The 20197-nt window shown below is 40.3% G+C and overlaps 1 protein-coding gene across 13 annotated transcripts in view; it reads right to left on the reverse strand.

The window, feature by feature from the left end:
- The window catches only part of FNBP1 (formin binding protein 1), a 113518-nt gene that overhangs the window by 13433 nt on the left and 79888 nt on the right, over nucleotides 1-20197 (reverse strand). For 4 of the 13 annotated variants that reach the window (XM_081067107.1, XM_081067106.1, XM_081067105.1 and 1 more), the window contains exons 7-11: nucleotides 14534-14662; nucleotides 13475-13621; nucleotides 12127-12321; nucleotides 10992-11174; nucleotides 1322-1431 (exon numbers count right to left, since the gene is read on the reverse strand). In XM_081067107.1, coding sequence (XP_080923233.1) covers nucleotides 1322-1431; nucleotides 10992-11174; nucleotides 12127-12321; nucleotides 13475-13621; nucleotides 14534-14662 — 764 coding nt within the window. Of the gene's footprint in view, nucleotides 1-1321; nucleotides 1432-7958; nucleotides 8055-10969; nucleotides 11175-12126; nucleotides 12322-13474; nucleotides 13622-14533; nucleotides 14663-20197 lie in introns of all 13 variants that reach the window. The other 9 variants (XR_013994490.1, XR_013994491.1, XR_013994493.1 and 6 more) reach the window with 5 other exon arrangements.

Consider the following 20197-nt stretch of genomic DNA (forward strand, 5'->3'; position numbering starts at 1 on the left):
TTTGCATTATTAGCTGCAAGGACTGCTATGGAGTGAAAAGGTTAACCAGGTTCCACAGCCACCACCCAAGTGACAGAGAAATTGTTCTCCATGACATTGGCCAATGAGAGTCTGTCAACAAACGATAAAATGTCATTTCAGATACTTGAGTCCTAACTTCTTACTCCTGTACAAAATATAACTGCTCACTTATTAAACAACAAGAGGTTTAATTGGCTTATATATTTATAAACCCTTTTTGTATTTGGTCCCACATGTAATAGAAAGCACAAAGATAAAATTTTCATTGCATGGAGTATCTTTCTAATACAAAGCTAGAAGAAAGTTAACTATATGCGTTCCAATGTTTTACACACTGTAACGAGGTTTATAAAATGACCTGTTGTTTTCAGGAGTCAGCCTAACAGAGGTAAATGAATAGAAAACTTTTCTTTGGCATGTATGAAATTGTACTGCCTTACCATTGTGTTTGTTTTTTGCATAACCAAATTTTAACCCCTGCTTCAATATAACCAAATTTATGTAGGATGACCCTGTGGCCTATTTATAGAGCGTAAAAGCTCAAACAGATGAATGAGTCATCTAATTCACTCAGTGAGATGTAAGTTGAGAGACGATAAAGTGACTTTTCGATCGGGATTGTTAAGAAGTATCCCTCAAGTGATGTGAAAGTATTATAGGTTATAAATGTGGGGTGGGAAGTACAAATTAAAAGAGATATCAAATATTTCCTGACTTTTTTTTTTGGCATGTGCACCAACCTAGCATCCTTAGGATCAAACTTGCAAAGCAGCTCAGAAAACTGGGAGGCCCTGCAATGGGAGCCTCATGCAGACACTCCTCAGAGCAAGCAAACACTGACACTAACGGCTGGTGGTGTGTTTAATAAGGCACCGCGATCTGTTTTCTAGACACCATCAGTACGTTCTATAAAAAGATAAGAAGACATGAGAACCTATGAAAGGCTGATTGTGACTTATCCTCCTATAGAAGGAGAAGTACATTTTGGACCCAAAGCTAAGATACAGGGGCAAGAGAGAGGGTGGGAATTGGGCCACTTTTCTCTTCCTCATCTGTACAAAAACACTCTCCTACATACTCAGGATAAAAGACAGAACCATATGCATTTTGTTACCAAAACACAGAAGAAAACCCTGTGTTGATAGAAGAACCCTCCCAGTTGGGAATAAAGCGATCCAGCAGAATGTGTATGACACAACACAGAGTGGAAACAAGCCCTTATATTCAAATGTAGTTTTGGAGTTCCCATCTTTCCAAACAGAGCCTGAATTTCTTCAGGAGCCATATTGACCCACTCTACCTTTGATCCATTTCCTTTTGAATGTCTTTATTTAATTCATCGACTTTCTGTTGGAGCTTTTTCCTTCTCTGTTCAGGTGGGAGGTTGCTGAAATCCTCTGGTGCTGCACCCTGTGGATGAAAACAGAAATAAGCCAGAACACTTTACGGTCCTCTTCGCCAAAAGATATGGAAGAAGGCCTGCAGGAAAGAGTCCCCAGACACCAGGGGGTGCAGACGTCTGCACGTGTTTGTGAAATCAATCCAGCCCTTTCCCACAACACCCAGCTGAGAGGCAGAATCAGGGCATGCAAGCTACACAGGTCCCACAACCACTTCAAGTCCCACGGGCGCCGGCCGAGCTGCCTCCGAGAAGGTGAGAGCAATGCTACAGGGGGGAGAGAGGAAGAAACACTTCAGACTCCGGGGAGAATGGGTGAAACACGCAGTTTGAGACCGAGCCTCCACATTACTGCCAGTGTCGGTGGCGACACTGAAGTTTTAAGGACGTTTTAAGTTTTCTCTATTAAACAGTGATAAGTGCCCCATCAACCGTACCACGTGAAAGGTGCTGCGTTTCCCCCCTGGTCTGAGTTATTCCTTCCTGTCTCTCTGCACAGGCTGAGGTCAAAAGTTTCCATCCCCGTGAAATGACAGATGGGACATCTAGTTCCTCAGAGAATAAGGGTGAAAAGGACATTTGAAAACTAGTTCCTTCCCCTCCCCTTCATGTACTCTTCCCCTGCTGCCTTTAAAAGTCTGGTCACTTCTTTTTGACATCTTTACGGTGGTCTCCGAAAATTCATATAAGACCCCCGCCCGGCCTCGTCATCAACTTCCCACAGCGTGTGCAGTCAGCCTCAGCTGCGTTAAACCCATCAGAAGTGCGTTTTGCTATCCTGATTCCCTTTCCTAAACAATGGCTGCCTTTCCTCTGAGCACACGATTGGAGTAGAAAATACCAACGGGGCATGCCCAGGCTTTTACATGTGCTCGCTTGTTAGAAGCTGCGGTGATCAGTGCTTTTCCTTACATGAGGCTGTTTTCATAAAGAGAAATTTAGTCAGGCACCAGGGATAAGCCAGGGACTTTAGAAAAGAGATTTCACTTTGGAACCAATGAAACAAAGGCCAGACTGGAGTGGGGAGTGGGTAGAAAAGAAGGGACTCGGATAATGTCTTTCCAAACTTGAGCTGAGTCTGCCAAGTGGCTTACACGGGGGCTTGTGATGGAAGTTCCTAGGGTGCTGTGCTGGAAGTGTGGGATTCGGTACGTAGTTTACCACCAGAACCACCCAAAGACCTTTCAGCCAGAGTCCTCAAAGACGTGTGTGTGTGTGTGTGTATGTGTGTGTGTAGCGCTAAGATATGAGTGAAACCAGAATGGAAGTGACTTTGCCTTCATGCCACACCAAGGAAATTCAATTTGCCTCTGAAACTAGGATGAAACAAACTAATCTTCAATATCAGAAGAAATCAGATGTGTTTTTTCTTGGCCATAAACTGTTGTGTTCTAAGACCTGAATCATGTACTTTTCAATTTGCTGAAAGCTCAGTAGTTTGTTCTCATGCTAAATTCACTGAACACACATAAGCATGTTTTCTAGAACCGAGGTTTTGTTTCATTGTGTTCCTTCATGCTGGAATCGGCAAAACACAGTATGAGGTGCACGGCCTCAGAAGTCAGGAAATCTAGCAAGCTCTCAGTGTTGATTTGTTCACATTTGCTGAGGTTTACTCTATGCTCGGAGTCCAAAAGAACTTGTTACAATGATGGAAATGTTCTCGTATCTGCAGGGTGGCTGCACATGGCTACGGAGCATTTGAAACGTGGCTGGTGCAACGGTAAAACTGGACTTTAAAATGTTATTCCATGTTAATTAGCTGAAATTTAAATCGCCACATGTGGTGAGGGGCTTCCACATCGGACGATGCAGGCCTAGACTGTAAACAGGTGTAAAGTTTGCACTGGTGGATAAACAGCTGCAAAGAAGTCTGTAAATAAAACACACTGTACTTAGGACTGACGACCCCAAACAACAACAACAAAATGCAACCCTGATGGTTTATAGAAACGAAATGAATTATATAATAAATAGACCAGGAGTCAGTCTGATTGACCAGTCAGGTCTCTCTAGATAGATGGCCTATGTTTCTGTGTTGTTATTTGAAAATGAATCTCAATAACCATACCTCCAACAAACTTCACACTGCCCATGGAGATGCAGGCCAACAGCTTCTTCTAGATCCAGAGAAATGTAAGGTTTCCAGAAGGACCGTACAAGGTCATTTTGTCCAATTAGCCTTCGGAGGCTTGAATTTCCTCAAACAATACTCTGACCTAGGAGTCATTTTGCCATGAAGGAATTTTATGTTGATAGCTTTCAGTCATAACAGGTTTTCTGCAATCTTTGGAGCAGCCCAGGTCCCAAAAAGCGAGGTGGCATTGGGATTGGACGAGGGGGTCACCCACGTAGATGTACATTTTAACTGGCTTTGGCTCTACGAGGATCTTGTTCTACAGCTTCTGGAATCGAACACGTGCTTCTGAGCGACCCCCCCAAAAGGCAGAAGCATAAGCTGTTTCTCCAGATTTTACTCTTTTTACACCCAAACCCTCTCTTCACTTCTTTATTAGCTTCGAAGTAATGGTAAAAGCAACAATTCAACACCAGGTTGCTAAAATGATTCGTGTCTCAAAGAGAAAGACTGCCCAGTGATATTATCTTTGCTGCTAACACCTCAGCAAAAGAACAAATAAAGGGCAAGAAAGAGACCCTGGCACCCGAGAGAGTCCTAGTTTCTCCCAGATTCATAGCGCTGAGGAATGCAGCTCATTTAAGCATCTAGATCTTTCCTTCTTGTGGAATCCTTAATCAAGGACGCATCACGGGACTTTACGTCAGTCTCAGAAATGTTAAATTAAATAAAATATTTGTTTTTTGAAGCGCTGCATCCATTGCCAAATACTGCCAGGTGGACATAATTCTGTATATACGTGTATGTATATACTTACACATGTGTATGTGTAAGATTAACTGTAAAATAGAACTGTAGTTCCTAAAGTGATGGTCTCGTTCCTGGTTGAATTGTCACCATTTATCATTGTCCATAATTTCAGGATATCCTCAGCTGTGGTTTTAGAATAAATACTATGTCACTTACACATGTCGGAAGTATAGTTATGGGTTATGTTGGTTAAGAGTGTCTTTTAATAAATGTAACAATTAGTCTGTTTACTAAGGCTCTACAATTAAGTAGAAACAACACAGAACACTAAGTAAATCGTTTTAGAAAGGCTTAGGAGGCTCTTTTGCCCTGGCCAGAAAATCGTTCTGTGATTCCTTGAATCTGCTATACCCAAGGCACCGGTGTGTTTATGTCGCACCTTCAAGATTTCATGGGTTTCAGTTCTCGCAGGCTGCCTTAGACCCGAGTTTGGGGATGGCATCATTCTCACCTGTCTCCTTTGGGTTCCCAGGGTTTGTCACCTGCTCTGTGGCTCCCGGGAAGGAGCATCTTTCAATTTTTAAATTCACTTTAATTCAAAATGACCCAATAAGTAAACTTCCCAATAGTTAATATTTATCTTCATATTTCAATAAAGTTGATCCACCTTTATCATCCTCTTAAGGCCCCGATAATAAAGAAAACCAAATCATGAGTTAAGCGTTAATTTTCTTAGCAACTTGAAAGATTCAGATCGCCTCTAGCAGAGTCTCGACCTTTGTATTTCCAAGCTTTGGAAAAGAAACAGCAACAAAAGCACACAGAAGAGAAGGACAAGTCGACAGTTAACTTTGAAGATAGGCTGCACATGGCATAGCACCCACAAAACACACACCAAGAAACCTGATTCGATTGAGGACATGCATAGAACAATTGTGCTTACCAGCTTGAGAGAAAGCTTCGTGTAAAAATTGAAGGAGGGTAACGGGAAAAAGAGAGAGAGAGAGAGAGAAACAACACATCAGAAGAAGAACTTGGTCATCTCCACCGCATTAGCATAACACATAAATTCACCTGTCGCTTTGTGAAAATGAGTTGGAGCGGATCTGTGCAAAAGTTCACGAGAGGGGCTGATACCCACCAAAACCTTTCTGTAGCTGCCACGTATGTTGCCAAAGCAAAGAATGAAGACAGAAGAGAGTTTCTGGTGTCAATTCTACAGGGTCCCATCAGCCTGGATCTCAACTAGGCTAAGTTTGTAGTTGGTGACGTACGATGATGATAAAAGACAGAAATAATCACATGGCCTTTAGTTCACCAAATTTGCCACGGAAAGTTTTACACAGACTAAAAGAGTCTGCAAAGTGATTACCTCCACCACAGACGAGTCATAATATTTTTTAAAAAACTTTTTACTTATTTAAGTGTGTTTTTCCAGGACCCATCAGCTCCAAGACAAGTAGTTGTTTCAATCTAGTTGTGGAGGGCGCAGCTCACAGTGGCCCATGTGGGGATCGAACTGGGAATCTTGTTAAGAGCACCGCTCTAATCAACTGAGCTAACCGGCCGCCCCGACAAGTCATATTTTCACATTAAGGAAATCTGATATATGTGAACACTGGCATTTCCTGGAGGCATTAAAGCAAATTCTCAAACTGGGGAGCAGGTGAACTACCTCCAGGGGCCAGAAAGCCCCTCAGCGCCCCGCTGGAGGCAGAAGGACGATGCTCTCCCCCACCTGAGCAGCACACACCACCTCCTGCTCTGCGGAAGGGTCTTTGGAGGCTTTCCATGGCCTACAAACCCCATCCGCGGGGCTTATGTAGTGTTTGGGGGAATTAACAGGAGTTAATTCCTGCTCTTGAAAGTCAGCTCTGGGATATAGTCAACTGTCTCAGGACACAGACAGCAGCTATAATCCTGCTGGGCCTTAAGGCTGGTGAAGCTACAGTGTTTACTGGACCCAAAACAGATCAAAATTAGGGGAAAACAAACCAAACCCAAACATTTGGTTCTTCATGAATAGGTGAGACCTGCTCTACGACTTTAATGCAGTATTTTGAGAGTTCAGTGCATATTTACTTAGCTGTTATCAATCCTAAAAGTTCAGCTAACTGATAATAGGATCCAAAACTATGTTGGGACAAAGTACAGCAGAACATACGTGCCTTTTGATTTTAAAGTGGGAGGACAGAGGGTGTTCAAAATTCCTAAACCAGATTTAGAAAATCTCATTCTTAAGATTAACTCAAAGTTGACATTTTTTTGTAAATAGGCATTAAGCTTTTAAAGAAATTGTCTCTATGAAGAAAAAGGAAACTTTTAAGGAAAGTAGCAAGACTAAACCTTTAGGGAAAAAGGGTCCAACCAGTCACATTCATGACTTAACTCCTTGCGCCCCTCCTGTGAACTTTAGCACAGATCTATTCATCACAATTTGAGTTCTTTACAGACAACATTTAATGGTGCGCAGCAGAAAACTTTGCCAACACCTTCCCTACAAAGCACAGTGCCATATGAAAATGTTTTCTCATACATTATTGTCTAAATGTCGCTAATTCAAAGGACCGAGATTTGAACTCGGTCCGTTATTTGCTCTGTATTTGTTTGCTTCCATTATTGAAAGTTACATATTCTTTCTTTAAAAAAAAAAAAAAGAAAGAAACACAAACAAAAACAGAATTCTAATATCAAAATGAACAGCCTAGGAATATTACCACTTCATAATAATAAGAAGTCATTAGGATTGGGAGCAAATCCCAATAGAAATAAGAAATATCACATTCTCAGACAAATTCCATTTTCTGAAGTGAACAGTGATGGATAAGCTGCCAGCGGAACCATCACGGCATACGGTATTCCTTTTCCTGATTATAAACTGGTTCTGGGTCTTAAGTTGCGGGCCAGCCAGTCATATCATTTCAAATCAGACACTGAATCATGTGCTAAGAGCATATTTTAAAGGCTGCATGAGGTGCGCTGTGAGACACCTGAAGAACTACAAAGCTGTCAGTTTCAGGCGACAATTATGGGACCTTGGGAGCCACAAGTGTCAATAACACATGAGGGGACACAGAGCTAGCGAATCCATGTGTTATTGGGGCAGTCACAGGTACTAACCTCAAGTACAAAGAAAGGGGACAGTGAAAATAAATATATAAGCAATGTGTTGTTGGTCCACAGAAAGTCATTTTACTCCTCTCTGACCTTGCTCATGCTTCACGGATTTGTTTTGGTTTTCCGAGCGTTATGGCATAACTCCCGTAGGGATCCATCTGTTATAAGCGTGGGCCTGGGTGACCGTGCTACACAACTGCTGTCTGTAAGAGTGTCATTGTCCCATGACCACGCTCCGCAGCTGCGTTTTATGGGGGAAATTCTGCCATCAAATCCTACCCAGTGGCATTGTCTCAGATGGTAGTCACCATCAATGAAAAGGGGAAAAAACCAAGCTCCGCTTACTGACATTTTTAGGCAATTTGATTGTCAGAGGGAAGTTTGGTTCCTTTTTTCATGCAAGTTTTCCGGATGAAATAGCCTGTGGTTGAATTTATACAATTAGGCTTTTTCTCCGGTGGGGTGTGGGGGGGTCCTCTCAATTGAGAACTTCAATTCTCGAGTGGCAGAATAACAGGATGCATTGGGGTCCCCAGTCTTGGTGATGTCAATGGGGTTAGTGCCTGTGCCGTGACTGTACGACCTGGCCATCACAGGTAAACTTACAACATAGTCCCTAGCTTCAAAAGCATACGTGGGTTTCCCTATCGTCCTCTTCATGAGTTCTTTGTGAAAACAGAAAGACTGAGTCTGCCAATAATCAGCAAGAGAACAAGAAAAAAATGAATAAAAGTATCCATAAGATTGTAACACCTGACAAACAATTGGTAAAGATTTCCAAAATCTTTGATCAACCTTGATGGCATTTTTTCCCCATACAATGAACTCTAAAACCTGGGGCAAATATATCTATATTTTAAATTTAGAAGTCCCTGGCTCAGACCAGAAGAAGAAATCCTAATTTAAAACAATAAAGTTACACTTTGTAAATTGTAAATTGAAGACATACTGTCTAGTGTAAAGATGAAATATGAAATAGTGGTTAATAACGTTCAAATGGCATACCAGTCTTTAACGATGTTCAGTGAAACAGAATTTTCTTGTAAATGTCAACGATGTACAACAAAAATTATTGTATCCTGTTCAATTATTTAGAAATAAAATCAGCTAAGAAATGTTTGCACAAGATTTACACATTCTGCTGATAGAAACAGATTATTGAAATCTGGATCTGAAAACTGCAAACATGATAAATTTGAAGACATGTTAAAATCACAGATTTGTTATTTTCCTAGGATATTTTTCCTATCTTTCGCATAATAGCCTTAAAGTTAAAAAGTAGAAATACATAGTAGCAAGAACTGTACCATTTTAGTCATGGATACAGTAAACCATATATCTTCCACTTTGAAATTGCTTTACAATCAAATTTATTTCCCCAAACTTCAGATGTATTTTTTGTTTTGAACTTCCTAATCTTACTTCTACAATGTATTTTCTGTTTTTTTTTGCACTGCCACTTCCTGAAGGAAAGGACATCAAATCTGACCCCAACTAACATAAGGGAAGCAAAAATATGTTTCTATTTACTTACTAACGTTTTTAATGGGTACTTGTGTGTGTGCAAAAGAAAACACACTCACTGTTTAGAAACGTTTTTTAACAGGTTTCCTGAACATAGATTTGAGATGTAAGAAATAAAATTCATTTTGCTAATCATGGTAAAAAAAAAGGGGGGGGGGAAGAGTTTCTTTAAATTATCAAAATAACCAGTTTCCCATTTCACTGCTTTTTGTTTTTAAGTGTTATATTGTTTTCTTGCCATCTTTTTCTTATACTTATTGATTACTGATATTCCTTAGTCTTTTCCTAAACATTTAGAGAATACCATAAAACACAGATTCAAAAACCACTTGCAACCAACAGACTGTGTGATGTTGAGGGAAGAATGGAATAACTATAGAAACACATGGTAAATGATCATGAATAGTCAACATCTTTCGTCATGAGATTCCAAAAGACAAGACAGAGATACTCATTATAAATATAATAAATGAGTGCTCTGCAAAGCTTTTGGAAGTGGCAGAGATGGGTTAACTGGTTTACAGTTAAAATGAAACTTTACAGTCCAGCAAAAACACCTGGTCATCTGTTGGAAATTCTTCAAAGAATGACTGGCGATGGATGGGCAGTTCTAGAAGCCAGCAGAATCAAGATCTAAGGATAGAGCTCGACGCAACCCACCATCCACTTCGGACGCTATACTCTGACCTCTAACGATGGATGCCTTGCAATTTCTTGGAAATTAATTTTCTAATTCCTAACCTGACAGGCTGGGTAACTTTAAAACAAGACAGTTCTACCACCTGTATTCTTTGTACGAAACTTTGAGATTCCCTTATTACAGGAACTCTGCATATAAAGTAATGGGGGATTTTGTCTCATTTTAAAACAGAACAACTTAATTGTCTATTAGATATTTACATGCCTTTTTCCACAGAAGCAGGGAAGAGCAGAAATGACGTTTGTGGAAGTACACAGCCCACTATAGTTGTCTTGCTACAAGACAGGACACAGGAAGCACTTACTGGATGTACGAAAGGCACTAAATGTTTATTTCCTCTTGATAGTCACACTTCCTTATTCATTATCAACAACGTTTTGGGACAGCCTAGACTAGACTGACCATTTAGATTTAGTCAGGACTCGAGCTATTACTTTATTCCAGTCTTTTATCAAACTGCTATCTACTTTGGGTTCCCGGAGCAATTCCATAAAAGGCTATGACTTAAGCACATGCGGTCTCGATTAGAATGGCCCACCTGAGCCTAAATAACATCCACTTAAGAGTGAACCATATCATGACAGATTCTCCCTCGATGTGGATGTCACAGAATCTCAGGCCATAGGAACAGGCTCCCTGGCTTTACCTCCTGGCCGTCCACCTTCCTAACTTCATCTGTTTATGCCTGTTTCCTTGTCAATGAAATAAGGAACCTTAGTACCTCAGTTCTTAGGTTGAAAAAAGTAAAGGAGCACCCAATCTGGCATATAATAAGCACTCAATAAACGTCCGCTGCTATTATTATTTCATTCTTTAAAGAGAAATTACTGCATCAGGCCTTTTCCAGTTGGTTAAGTTATCAGAATCTTTATCAACACCTTACAAGTTCACCAGGATAGCTAAAGAAACCACTGTAACCCGCACTTCCCCTCTGAAACCTGAGGCATAGCTCAGAGACAGGTGTCTTCATGACTCTCACATTGCTTCAGTAATTATGAAGCAAATATCTTCTGACTATACAGTGACTTCCAATTCCTCATCTCAGATGTCATTAACTTTAGAAACTGAATCTAAGTTTCCTGTTTTGGCAAAATCAAGGTAAAATATTAATGACTTAGAAGTTTTAAAAGGGAAGTGGAGAAAAGTCCTTTCGAAATGTACTAAAGACAAAAAGAACTCTGGCTGGCTGGTTCTCTCTCTCTCTCTCTCTCTCTCTCTCTCTCCATCTTGCTTCCTCTCTTCTTTCCTCTTTCTGTCCTTCTTTTTCTAACTACACGTCACAAATTCTTAGTGTTTTATGTTATGGGAAAACACAATGGATTCATTCACAAACAAAATAAGTTATGCAGAACAAAACACGCAACCAAAGCGCGAGAGAGACAGGATTCCCGAGCAGAACTTACCCCTCGCTTTAGGCTCCTGAAGCAGTGGATTTTGGGTTTGGAGGTCATGAACTCGTTGAAGCGATGGGAGAGGGGTTCCTTTTGCTGCTTGGGAGACTGGGGGCCGTTGGGAACAGCAGAGGGTGAGGCAGAGGCAGGGGGGGGAGGGGGAGGCTGATGGGGGGATGTTAAAAGGGACATAAGCTACGTATAAGAGATGGAGCAGTGACAGAGTAAAAACCAGAAACAAGAAGATAAGACACAAAACAAAAATAAGCATCAAATAATATTTGAAATCCAAAGCAAGTCAAACACAAACAATTAAATATTTACGCCATGGTCCAAAAGAAAACATGGAGAGTATGTCAGATGAAGAATATGGTGAAAGTGGGAGTTTTAGTAAATAGCGCAAGAGAAGAATAGCAAGAAATATTTGACAAGCAGCTCGTGCAGACTTTCACATGCAAATTATAGTTCTAATCAGTTACTCTAAACCAGTTTAAGCCAGAAGGGTAAATATTTCGAAACCACCTAAACTCTCACAGCTTGATGGGAGAAAATGAAAGACCTTAAATGCTAGGGTTGTGAAAATAGCAAGACAGTCTTTTAAAATTAAATATGCAATTATTCTGAGGGTAAAGCAGTAAAGTCGCCTCGCTCATATTTTAGGCCAGGTTAATGCCGTCATGCACCTACGTACCACACTATAAAAAGAAAATGAAAAATGTTCATGGATCCACATGTTAACATGAATTCAAAGCCAAGTTATTAACCCATGGAAACAATTTCAATTAGATACACTGATCAATTGTTATAGAAATTTCGCGCACGATCCCTTTTCCCCACCGAGGTAACCAGCAGTCTGGGGGACTCGGGAGTGAAAGGCATGATGAGAAACGGCTGAGAGGTCAGTAATCTGTTAGTGTGGGTGACAGGGTACAGGGGACAATGCATCTGACATCAGACAAATGGCCATGGCAAAGGTACTACCACCAAAGAGAAATACTGTTTTAAAATAAAATAGCACCCTAGTTTTGTTTGTTTTGCATTCTGAAACTATAGGTTTAAAATCTTAGCTTTTTGAAGACTAAAAGATAAAGTCAAAATCTGCACACTTTATGAAACTCATTTCACACTGGATACCAACGATTAGTACCTTATTTTTTTTGATGAACGGCCATAACTTTCCTTTGGATTTGCCACCAAATTTGAGCTCCGCTTTGCCTTCTCTGGAATTTGAGAGGCTGTTCTCGGATATGGTGCGTTTCATTGGCTGAGTGTAATCCTCAAATTCAATATCTCCGGGAGGCTCAAAGCCTGATTTATAAGCTTCTATGACCAGCTGTGAATCCTGAAATGACACCCATCACACGCAAATACATTGAAACACATGGAAATACTTTTTACACAGTGAGTCATGTGCACTGCATATAGATGTTATTCTAAAGACGTTACATTGATTGAGAATAGATTTTTTCCAGTAATAGTCTTATCATTAGGAAGAATAAGTATAATTTGCAAAGCTATACGTCTAATTGAGATTTTTAAGATACTTTCAAGAACCATTTTTCTACATCTGGAGAAACAAATATTCATTAAGAACAACTTTGCTAAAAGCAGAAAAATTGGGCCATTATTAAGCAATTCCCTTGAAAAATACAGTAATACAAAAAAAAGATCATTTGGAAAGATTTCAATTTCTTAATATGAGCCCGCATTTCAGCTTGCCATATTTTAGCTAATAATGTGTAGGTGTGTCACAGACTGCCAATCATCTTCCAATAGCCACTCACCCTTCCTTCTTCGTAACAAGAACCTGATTTTAAGTTGGGCACATTGATTGCCACCCAGCTACAAGGTTTCGCTCCCCAGCCTTCTGTATCGCAGGAGGTGGCCACCTGACTACGCCTGATCACTGAGATCTCTGAGATGCAGGAAGAAGTACAGTGTACAGTTTTAGGAAGCCTCTTAGAGGGATGGCATGGGCTCTTCTCCATCCATACTCCGCTTTCTGGAATTTGGATGTGATGGTTGGAGTTCCAGAAGCCATACTGAGTTCGAAGGTAACATCCTCAAGAGTTGTGAACTGGGGGGAGTCAGGGTCCATAAGGACTTAGGGACCGCCCACCCATGCCAGGACGGGACTCACTGCCTGTACACATCTTCTGCCTGAGAGGAAAATTAAACTGCCTTGTGCAAGACAGGACCGTGCTTGTCACATGAAGCTAAGCCTACACTAGCGGGTTCACTTCCACAATCCTGAGAGTGCCAGTGATTACAACCTTCACCTCAGCTAGTGAAAATAGGATCACCTGGTATCAATGGAAACTAACCTTACAAAACAAGCCCGTTTGAACGTGAAAGCAATCATGTGATTTAAAAAGTTAAATCAGACCTATTAGGAGAAGACTGAATGAGGTAACCCCTTTTAGTCTTCTGGAAGGGGGCGGAGAAATAACGGGACCACAGACAGTTATAAATAAAGTCCAACCTACAGTACTTACATTCTTTTGATCAATGGACTCAGCTGCCTTCACGATTCCATCCAGGCATTTCCCAATGATTGGGACCACCTGCCGATCGACCTCTGCATAGGTCTTCATCGATTCTCCCATCCGCACTATCCTCCTTTCCTCCATCTCTTGTATTTTCTGTAACATTGTATTTTGGATAAAATCAATTTGGCCCACAGTCATTTAAGGATGTCGTTTTTCAGCAGCACTGTTACCTCGAATAACTTGGCGAGAAGGGAAATGGGCCTAAAAAGGGTTCGAGTTAGAGCACCTGTAAGTTTATTGTGCCTCGGCCTTAGCCAGCTGTACACATATTTTATGAATTCTTAGGCCGCCTAAATGTATTTTTTACACAATCCTACTCCAATGTCAGTGAGAACTGCAATCTCAAGTCGTTTGATTATTAACACTGTTTGGTGTTAGATTTCAAACATTTCCTCCATCTTTGATCCACTACTTTACTTGTACCAAAAGCACAGTAGTTGCTTAACTGCCTCAACCCAACACAGTCTGGGATGAAAGCAGTGTGCCTACTGTGTGTACAAACACCATGAAGCAAATATTCATTTTTTTTTTTTCTACAACTGGACTTGAAGTTGTAAGAGATTCCCAAAGTGGGAGAACATGGATAGATCTTTACTCATGCCATTTTTGACAAGCTGCAGGAGCCAAAAGAAAAACAATTCAAAGGAAAGAACTGTCGCCTATTCAAATCCTACAACTATGAATGCTGCTTTCAGTCCTAGAGGTTGGCTTTTTCTTTTTGTAACCAGCATGGTCCTGTTAACAAAGAGTATGTTAATCTAAGAATCACAGTTCTAAGACTGTACGTGCAAACCAAGGAAGTTTGCAAAGCCTACTGATTAATCTTGAGATTAATATTGTATTTTATCTTATTGTTAGTCAATGCTTGATCTGAGTGCTTTACGAAATGATTTGAGTGAGAGGAAATTTAGGATGACATAAATACCTAGAACCTGAGCCCAGCAAACACGATTCTAAAGCCACGTGTTTCAAGAAAGACACATCTGAGAGACCTGAATCACTTACCTGAAATATAGTGGGAATGTGAGTGTAATAATACTCGCGCTGCTCATGGTTGAATTTCTGAAGAATCGACGAGTAATCTGCTTTGCTGTCCTCAGCCATTTGGTGACGTATTTGAGCTTGTTGTCGTGCCTGAGGGCAAAAAATGAGAACATCCCCATGTCTACAGAGAATAACAGAAAGCCTGGAATTGGAAACTGGAGGGGCTGGGGTCAAATTGACCTCACATGTGTTGTATTTAGCAGGTGCTATTTTTAAAAAAATCATTTAGAATTTGAATTTACTTTAGGTAAGGATGTGTGTCCTAATTTGTCACAGACCTCACACTTCTCTATTGCCTTGTCATTCCTTTCTAGTTTGACATAAGCACCACCATTCTTTATTGCCGACACTTGGCCAGTTCATGTATTTATGTTGCCTGGATGTCCCTTGTGGGAATCTCTGTAGGTGTCTTTTTTTTTTTTTTTTTTTTGAGGAGGGGTCAGGGGAATCCTTATACTTTTAAATCCAGTTGTCAGTGGGGTGGCATAAGCTAAAAAGGCATATGAACCACTGATCTAAATGGACCTTTCTAAAACTTTCCACTATATTTATTTTTAGTATATACCTTAATGAAACGGTAAGCATGGCTCCCTCTTTGTGCTTTTTATGTTTTTGTGTGTGCTATTTTGTATTTTACTGGATTGCTTTTCTCCTAATCAATAATCAGATTCATAAATTTGTTTTTCCAATTCATGTTTTGGTTTATTGCACGCCTACAAGACAGGGGCAATTGTTGACACACTACAGAATTGATTTTAAAGCTCAAACGAGAATGTCTGTAAACTTTAGAGTCATCCACAAATACCAGAGATTGTTAGGTTGGTAATACCATCTTAGATTCATCCAGCACTCTAGGTGCCTAGATCAATATTATCTCATGAATTTCCAAGACAATCTGAGGTCCACATGAGGCAAAAACTACCCACAGCCAGAGGAAGAGATGCTTGGCCTGTAGGTGACTCGGCAAACTCGACACATTGAGGCAAAAACACAACAGGAGGGGCCTTGTTCCACTATAACCAAGGCAACTTGTGCTTTGTTTTTTTGTTTTGTTTTCTTTTATTGAAACTAATAGTTTAAAAGGGGGGGCATCGGAATGTTCAAAGGTAAACACTAAAAGACGAGCTGGGGGTGGTTGGTTCTACTTTGTATCTCATTACTGATAGTATCTACTGTCGGTTTTTTACCATCTCAGCATTTTTATTGGTTTCCTGCCTCTGTGACTTGAAGGTGTAACCTGGTTTTCACTTCCTTGACTCATTTTACTCACATGCCTATTGGTGAAAGCCTGAGGTGATCATTCGGTGTGGCTTCCTTTATTCTCTTCCCCATTCATACACTTCCCAAACCAAGGTAACAATATCAGTATTTCCAAGTGAATTTCCTTATTACCTGAGGTTTTTAGTTTCTTAAGGCCTGTAAGGACTTCAAAACCACTGTATCCACTTCTCATCTCCCCTCGGTTCTTTCGCTGCCACATTGTTCCTCTTGGTTGGTGGCCTGTTGACTCCCTTTCTGACCATACGCTTTGGCTTCTGCTTCCACTGTGTCCACTAGCAGACATATAATCCAGTCCCCAGAATATTAAGTCCCTGGCTACCTGAAAAGCCCGTGCCCTTCAACACACTGTAGCCCTCCTCTGTTTCAATAGTCGTTTCCCCACCTACATGCATCCCATCTGTTCCTCTGATGCGACCAACACCAAAATCCTCTTAACCCCTTCACTTCCCTAGAGTTTTATCATTTATTACTTTGTTATGAATATGAAAAAAACACGGGAATTCCCAGGGGTAGACCTCAAATGTCTAAAAAATTCTCCGTTTCATTCACAAACTTTCCTTAGAAAGTCTTACAAAATTCCAAGGAGGGGAGAGTGGCACCTTCATATCCTTTGTAAACAAGAGTAATAAGTAACAACATGGAGAGTCCCCTTATTAGTTTTGTAGAACTGAATCGACCTTGGTGAATTTTTAAAATAGCTTAGTTCTGAAACTGAGATCAGAATGTCATTCTATCTATCTATCTATCTATCTATCTATCTATCCATCCATCCACACACTCACCCCACATCATGAACAGATTAATGCTTCCTGACAATCCATCGTACCAACCATGGACTATTTTACTGATGAGAACTAGAGGCAAGCCCTGCAGAGGTACCTCAGCACCGTTTAGGTGGAAGGGGCTGTGATCCTCTTCCTTCTAGCTCCCCAGAATCTCCAATGAGACCTTCCCCTTGGCTATATGATTGCTTTTGTAAGCATATTAACTCCTAAGAGTCCCATGATGCCCTTACACTGCTTATCTGTAGTAATCCTGAAGCATAACTAAGGACCAGTACATGTGAGCCGTGGAAGCAACTGAAATATTCAACATCATGTACAAAACCAGGCTGGAAAGCTAGCTGAGTAGAAGCAAAAACAAAAACAAACAAACAAACAAAAAAAACCAGACAAACATACGCTAGAGGGAAAGGGTCTGCCTTTTATGTTAAAGAAGATTCTCTCTCTCTGGGCATTTTTCTTGAGTGCAAAAGCTTGGACATAGATGGCAAAAATGTATGTATTTCTACAGTCTCTCTCTCACTCACTAACAGGATAGAGAAGCAGCAGAATATCACTGTTCACTAAATGCTGCAAGGCCACAGCAAAAAGGCAGGACTGTCTCATTCTCAATTCCAGCACCCATCTGCTTCAAATTAATAGTCACTGTGGAATGGCAGGCCCACGGATGTGCCATTGTTCTGACCAAGTTTTACTACGGAAAATCTATTTTTATTTTGTAATCTGTTATGTTTATTTGACAGTGGGAAAAGTCAGTTGAGTCAGTTACCCATTATATCAGATATATTTTTAAAAATATCTTTAATAATATTTTTTACAGATGTATCTGGAGTAACCAGTTAGTCACTATATATTTTAGAAAGTGTATCTCCTTATGTCTAAGACTACATGAAGATTATAAGCATCGTTCTAAGTATTACTTTGTCTTGTGCACCTGAAACTAATAAAAAAGTATTTTTATAAGCAAATTAAATAAGTCACTAACAGACATATTGAAAAAAAAAGATTATAAGCATCGTTATTTCTCACCTCTTTTCTCACCTCTATTCTAAAACTAGCAACTGTTATCTTAAAAAGGTTCGGTATTTCCATTCTAAGCCAGACCATGCGAGTTTTCTTTTAATTAATTTTCCCATCCTAATAATAAAAGGCACTTACATCTTCTAGCAACATTACTGTAGGACAGAGAGAAGTTCAGAGGATTTTTTTTATAGAGTCAGAGTCACAGAATTTAGAGATAATATTCTAAAAAAGTCCAGAATGACCGCAACGGGCTGAGGCTGTAAGTCATAGACATCTTAGAATAAAACCTAGACCACTTTCACTGTCAATCAGAAAGACTGAATTTAAACTTGAGAATTTCTGTGACAAACCCTGGGGAATCTCCCCTGATAAATCCACATAGGCCTAAGTATGTACTGTTTACACATGACTTCATTGCTCGGTAATCTTAACACAGTCCACTCCTCGGTTTATGGAAGTATTCCTGCCTAAAAGGTCCGACCGGCAGTTTCTAAATAAAGAAAACAATATTTTAGAGGCTGAACTGCAGCCCCGTGCTTCTAAATCCTAATGGGTTTAAAGACAAAAGTACTGTAACCCATTTAGTTAAGATACATTTAGATGATAAGCATGGCCGACGTGTGTAGCTACTTCCTGTTCAATTCGGTATTGCTTTCTCCTTACCGTTTCAGATATTAAGGAGAGACTAACACTGGTGGCTGAGTGTCAACTGTTGTGAGCAGAGAAGATGGGGGCACCGAGCAACTTTTCGCTTTCACACAGCGAACAGGGTAGGTCTGCTTACAAAGTTATACCCTCACATCTTTTATCAGGGCTGCGTAGGGCTTTTGACCTTTCATCCAAATGAGCAAATATTTACACATTAACTATAAATAACGAGATTTAGGAATTTTCTGACCACGACAGACTTCTCAGCATGTGAGCCACTACTCTTCCTTAAGTGATAAACCATTTGTTGCCATAGCAGGGCGAACTTTTGGAAAGTCACTTTTTTCCTTGGTTAAAAGCATGTAATAATACAAGGAATTACAAAGACCGATCCTTTATTACCCCCAAATTTGGGGAGAGCAAATGAGGACTACTGGACAGTTATCCCTGTTAGCTCAAACAACAGTAAATGTTTCCCGGAGCAGCTATGCCTCCAATATTTCATTTCGTCATTGTCATACGAGACCAATTGTATTTTAGGCTGGAGGGGAAAGGGGGCTAATTCGAGATTTTATTCTGAGTTTATTATTCTGCACGGCAGCTAGCTGTCTGTAACTGTTATCCCATAGCTGGTGACGTGTGGCAGCTCCACTCAGAGGGCAGATGGGCCTGACTGCCATCACCGGAATCCAGTCAGGAGGGCGTAGCAGGAATCTGGCACCCGGCCCTTCGGTCCACCCCTCTTCGGTCTACCTAAGCCTCTGACTTAATATTGTGGATGAAATTAAACATCTGCACTTAGTAACCTGGGTTATCTGGTCCTTTCTCTCTCTCTTTCTCTCTCTCTCTCTTCTCTCTCGCTCTCGTTCTTTAGTTCTTTTTTTTTAAACCCAATTACAGTTGCTGTAAATAATTCAAATGTACAGAATTGTATGGTTTACAAAGTAGAAGTCCCTGTGCATTGTACCCTCTGGTAATCACTATTGCCAGTGACAACTCAGAGCTCTTGATTTGTTGGCGGAGGGGGTGGGTCTGAGAAAACATCCAGAGGAAGCACAGAAGCCTGGGGCAACTCACTGGGAAGTTCCAGAAGCACATCTGCAATACCACTAACTGAAACCACGAAGCACATTACAGTGCTCCCCAGGCAGCAGCTGGCAAACTTGGTGAGTCTGACAGTCACCAAGGAGCTCCAGCCAGGCACCTTCCCAATGGACATGGCCAGGTTAGGGAGAAGCACTCGCATTTTCACAGCATACAAGGGAGGCAGGGGCCACTGAATATTATGACCTACTTTCTAGGTATTTTTGACATTAGAAAAACAGCAACCTATTGAGAATGCCTGAAACCTCTAATTTCTCTACTGGATTCCTCTAGGATTTGTCAATGACTAGATGTGAAGTGGATTTTATCCTGTCTTTGACTCAGCAATTCTAACTCTGGGAATTTAATGAAAATAATAAAATAATGAAAATATTTCTAATATTTCTAATATTTCTAATGAAATAATTCGAAATGCTCACAAAGGATATCATCACAGTATTGTTTATAATAGCTAACACTTTGAAACAAACAGCAGGTAATGTGATTGATTAAATATGTCATGCCCTTGATGGACTATAATGTGTAGAATGTAAAAAAATAATGCAAAAGAATATTTAATAAGGGAAAGTGAAAGCTGTATATAATTTAAAAAATTTTAAGTTTCCAAAACAGTATTTACAGCATAATCCCATTATTGTAAAAATAAAACATTAATAATGATCACTTCTGAAAAGAGTGACTAAGGGATATTTTATTTTGCCAAAAAGATTAACAAGAGACACATTTTAATGCTGAATTCCAGACACCAAAGAGGTAAGGCTTGCCTTTGAGGTGAAAAAAGAAACAC

This window comes from Rhinolophus hipposideros, assembly GCF_964194185.1.
Source record: "Rhinolophus hipposideros genome assembly, chromosome: 11".
Lineage (NCBI taxonomy): Eukaryota > Metazoa > Chordata > Mammalia > Chiroptera > Rhinolophidae > Rhinolophus > Rhinolophus hipposideros.